Source organism: Chlorella variabilis (genome assembly GCF_000147415.1).
Source record: "Chlorella variabilis unplaced genomic scaffold CHLNCscaffold_3, whole genome shotgun sequence".
NCBI lineage: Eukaryota > Viridiplantae > Chlorophyta > Trebouxiophyceae > Chlorellales > Chlorellaceae > Chlorella > Chlorella variabilis.
Window position 1 is genome coordinate 1,383,726 of NW_005435085.1, and position 4,092 is coordinate 1,387,817.

The 4,092-nt window shown below is 72.5% G+C and overlaps 1 protein-coding gene across 1 annotated transcript in view; it reads right to left on the reverse strand.

Annotated features, from left to right (window-relative positions):
• CHLNCDRAFT_48549 (hypothetical protein) overlaps positions 1-3,068 on the reverse strand; it is a gene marked incomplete at both ends in the record, with an annotated part of 3,385 nt that extends 317 nt beyond the window's left edge. The window contains 6 exons of the mRNA XM_005850888.1: positions 764-1,003; positions 1,354-1,487; positions 1,774-1,873; positions 2,171-2,392; positions 2,620-2,717; positions 2,882-3,068. Of these exons, the coding sequence (XP_005850950.1) occupies positions 764-1,003; positions 1,354-1,487; positions 1,774-1,873; positions 2,171-2,392; positions 2,620-2,717; positions 2,882-3,068 (981 nt within the window). The remainder of the gene's footprint in view (positions 1-763; positions 1,004-1,353; positions 1,488-1,773; positions 1,874-2,170; positions 2,393-2,619; positions 2,718-2,881) is intronic.
• Between the last annotated feature and the right edge of the window lie 1,024 nt (positions 3,069-4,092).

Consider the following 4,092-nt stretch of genomic DNA (forward strand, 5'->3'; position numbering starts at 1 on the left):
GGTCCAATCCTCCCATGCCTTACATCTCTCTCTCTCTCTCTCACACACACACACACACACACACACACACACTCTCACCCTAGTGGCGGCCCGCGCCTCCTCGGGACGGAACCAGCGCCCCGCCCGCCCCGGCAACGCCAGCTCCTCCACGCTGTCGGGCGGCTGGCTGGGCGGCAGCTGCCCCTGGATCACAAATATCTGCGGTACAAGCGGGGCCAGGCAGGCCAGGCAGGCAAGCGCAGCGGTTGGTGGGAGGGGAGGAGGCAGCAGGGGGAGGAGGCAGCGGCGGGGAGGGTGTGGGCAGGAGCAGAAAGGCAGGGAGGCAGGCAGCCAGCCAGCCAGGTAGGCAGGCAGCAGTCGCCAGGCGGGCAGGCAGGCCCACCTGGGAGTAGTTGTAGGTGACTGGCTCCAGGTCGGCGCTGACGTGGCCGCCGGCGGGGCGCTCCATGGCGGCGGCGCCGGGCGCCACGCCGTCCAGCCCCGCAGACGTGCCCGCCGCGCCCTCCTCCTCCTGCCGCGAGTGCGCCGCAATCAGCGGCTCCTCGTACCCGCCGGTGCTGCGGGCGGGCAGGGAGGCAAGGGAGGCTAGCAGGGTGGGCGGGGCGGGCTGGGTGGGCGAGGCTGGGTAAGCGGGGGCAGGCCTCGGCCAGCCGCGCAGCGCTCCACCGCCCCGCCGTCACACACGCGCCCGCACACCGCGCCAGGGCCGCTACCGCCATGCCACCACCATGCCACGCCACCGCCACACCACGCCACGCTGCACGCCCGCCGCGCGCGCCCACCTGAACGTCTGCGTGTTGCTGCCGGCCCTGAAGGCGGAGTAGACGACCGACACTAGGGTGAGCAGCACGCCTGTGGCCAGGGTGGTGGCGGAGGCGGCGGACAGGCGGGCGCCCAGCGCGTTGCACTCGTAGTCTCGCGGCTCGCTCTGCAGCGCGCTGTACTGCAGGTACATGGTGTACAGCGAGATGCAGGCGGCGGGGAACAGGGAGCCGCGCTGGACCTGCGGGGAGGAGGGAGGGAGGGAGGGAGGGAGGCGAAAGGGGGAGGGTGTGAGGGGGAGGGTGTGAGGTGTGAGGTGTGAGGGGGTGAAGAGCAGGGGCCAGGCGGGCAGGCTCAGGGGGCGGAGGGCCAGGGGCGTTTTCGGCGGCGCGGGGCGGGCAAGTGCTGCTGGCAAAGGCGCAGGGAGGGCGCTGGCCAGGCGAAGGCAGGGAGGTGAGAGGGGCTGGCTGGGAGGCTGGGTGGAGCCGGGCCGCATGGGTGAGCTTGGTGGGGAGGGCTTGATGGGGCGAGCAGGCTGCGCAGGCGGTGAAGGGCAGTGCCGGGCGGGCAGGCTGCGTCGGGCGGGCTCACCGCGGGGTGCAGGGTGATGGTTGACAGGACGATGCAGAGGATGAGGGCGAGGGTGATGAGGGAGATGTTGAGGGAACAGTCGGCGGAGGCGGGGGCGAAGAAGTGGTAGAGCAGGCCCGCGATTGCGGCGCAGCCTGCAGGGGGCCGGCGGGGGGGCGCGCGCGGCGGGCGTGCAGGCGTGAGCGCAGGCATGCTCGGGGGGTGTCGACATGTGGACGGGTTGCCGGGGAGAGGGCGCTGCCGACAGGCGATGACCAGCACAGCACAGCACAGCACATGTACACCCACAGCACCTCCGCCAGCAGCGGCGCAGCCAGGACCTGGCACCAGGCCCACAGCTGAGCGGCCAGCCCGCAGCTGCGGGCCACGTCGCGTGGCCCGTGCCGCCCCCTGCCCCAGCCCGCCCCCGCACCCACCCACCTGCGTAGGCCGCCGCCGTGACGGCCAGCAGGGCGTGGAAGTAGCGCACATCGCCCTCCCCCGCCTCCACCCAGGCATCGTTCCAGCTCTGGGTGACATCCTGCGGGAGCATGGAAGCCAGGGGGCAGCGGGCGAGGGCGTGAGTGTGTCTGTGTGTGCCTGTGTGTGTGTGTGGAGGGAAGGGCAAGGCGTTTTTGCCAGGGCATGCCCAGGGGAAGCAAGGAGGGGCAGCACCCTGGGCTGGCCAGGGCTACAGCAGCGGCTGGGGCTCGCGCTGGAGCGTGGGCCGCGCCAGAGGCCACCCCGCACCCTGTCGCCGCCGGCCGTCGCTCCCGCCGCCCGGCCTGCTGCTCCCTGCGGCCCCCACGCCGCGCCCCGCAGGCCAGCGGCGGCTCACCAGCAGGATGATCATCTGGATGAGCAGGAAGAGCGGGGAGCCAAAGCGCGCCAGCCAGGAGTAGGCTCCCACCACGCCGACGGGCAGGAAGAAGGGCAGCGCGTTGCACAGCGCCCACAGCCCCGCCTTGAGCAGCCAGTGGCCGTGGTGCAGCGAGCGGTCGCGGCGGTCGCTCTTGTGCTGCACGCCGGCCATGACGACGGCCAGGGCGCCAAACAGGACCTGCCGGGGGCGAGGAGGAGGGAGGCTGGGGGCGGGAGGCGTGTGGAGGCGGCATGGGCAGCAAGGAAGGGCCCACAGGCGCCCAGGAGCCCCAAGCCTGCCACCCGGGGCCGGCCAAACGCGCTCCTCCAGCCAGGCTGCAGGCAGCCAGAGCCTCCCGGGGCAGCCGCCAGGTGGCGGCGCCTGCCTCTGCAAAATTGCAAGCCGCCTGGCTGCCAGAGGCCCACCCCACTCACAAAGTTTCCCAGGGAGATGCGGTACACAGCCTGCTGCCCAAACCAGGCGTCAGACGGCATCTCGCCCCCCCCAAAGTGGCGCAAAATCCCTGCAGGCCGGTGGGACCCTTGGGGCAGGTCAAGGCCCGGTGCCGGGGCGGGCTCGGGGCGGGCTCGGCGGCGCCCACTCCGCTGCACGCCCCGTGAGGCTCCGGCTTTCCCTGGGCTCCGTCCCCCTGGCCACCCAGGCCGCATCTCAGCGGGGGAGGCTCACATGGCAGCTTCTTGAGCAGGGCGCTGCCAAAGTCGCGGGCGATCCAGGCGCCGACCAGGGAGAAGGTGAACAAGATGCTCCAGGCGGCCCGCGCCGAGCTGCGCAGAGCTTGTTGAGTGACGGCGGTGCAGCACGAGCAGGCGCACCCCGCGGCAGCGGAGGTCAAGCAGCTGCCCAGCGCAAACATGGCGGGCTGTTCCAACTGGCGGAGGTGCACAGGGAGGAGTTTGAGGCCCGCTGCCGCCAGCGGAGCGGCCGCTGGCGCGCCATGGCGCCCATGCAAGGTCTTGCATGTAGGCCAGGCTGAGATGCTTGCAACCTTTTCTTGGTGTGCCGACCAGGGCCACCTCGCGTGGCAATCAGCTGTGGCCACAAGCCAGCTTCGCAGGCCACAGCTGTCTACACCGCAGCGGGGGCGCAACCAATGGGCGCCGCCGGTCGCTTCCTCCACGGGGTGTTGCGGCGGCAGGCCCCCTTGGCGTGCCCGCCCCGCCCCCGTCACCGCCCACAGCCCCCCGCTCAGCCAGCCGCAGTCCCTGCTGCCAGACCCCCGCTTGCCGTCGCCCGCCCGCTGGGGTTGAGCAGCCGCAGCGCCACCCCGCAGGGAGGCCAGCACCTCTTCCTGCGCGGCCGCTGTCGTGGCGGGCTGTGCTGCCACCCCCGCAGAAAACTCCGCTGCCCGCTGAGCCGCTGCGGGGCCGGTGTGTAGGGCGCCGCCGGCACCGCGCAGCGCCGGGACGCTGGTGGCCTGCCGCGATAGGCGCAGCTTGCGCGACAGGGCAGGGCTGGCCCGCTCGCGGCAGTGCAGCCAGCTGTGGCGCCGCGCCTGCGCAGCCTCAGCTGCGCCCTCGGCGTGGGCTGCTCGCCGCCAAGTGCTGTGTGCTGCCACAAGGTCGGGCAGCGCGCCGTCGTCGCCCGCCCGCCAGCGGGCAGCCAGGCTGTCCAGCGCTGCCCTGGCTGTCACCACCGCCGCACCAGCCTCCCGGCTGGCGCGGTGCAGAGCAACACAAACGGCATACAGGCGGCGCTTGAAGGCGGGCCACCACACCAGGAGGGCGTGGGGGTCGGTAGGAGGGGCCTGCTGAGCCAGCCACTCCTCAAGCTGCTGGCACAGAGCGGGTGAAGAAAGAAAGCCGAGGCGCAGGCGGCGGCGCTGGCGGCCAACAGACGGGGGCTTAAGGCCCAGCAAGGTGACAGAAACAGGGCAATGG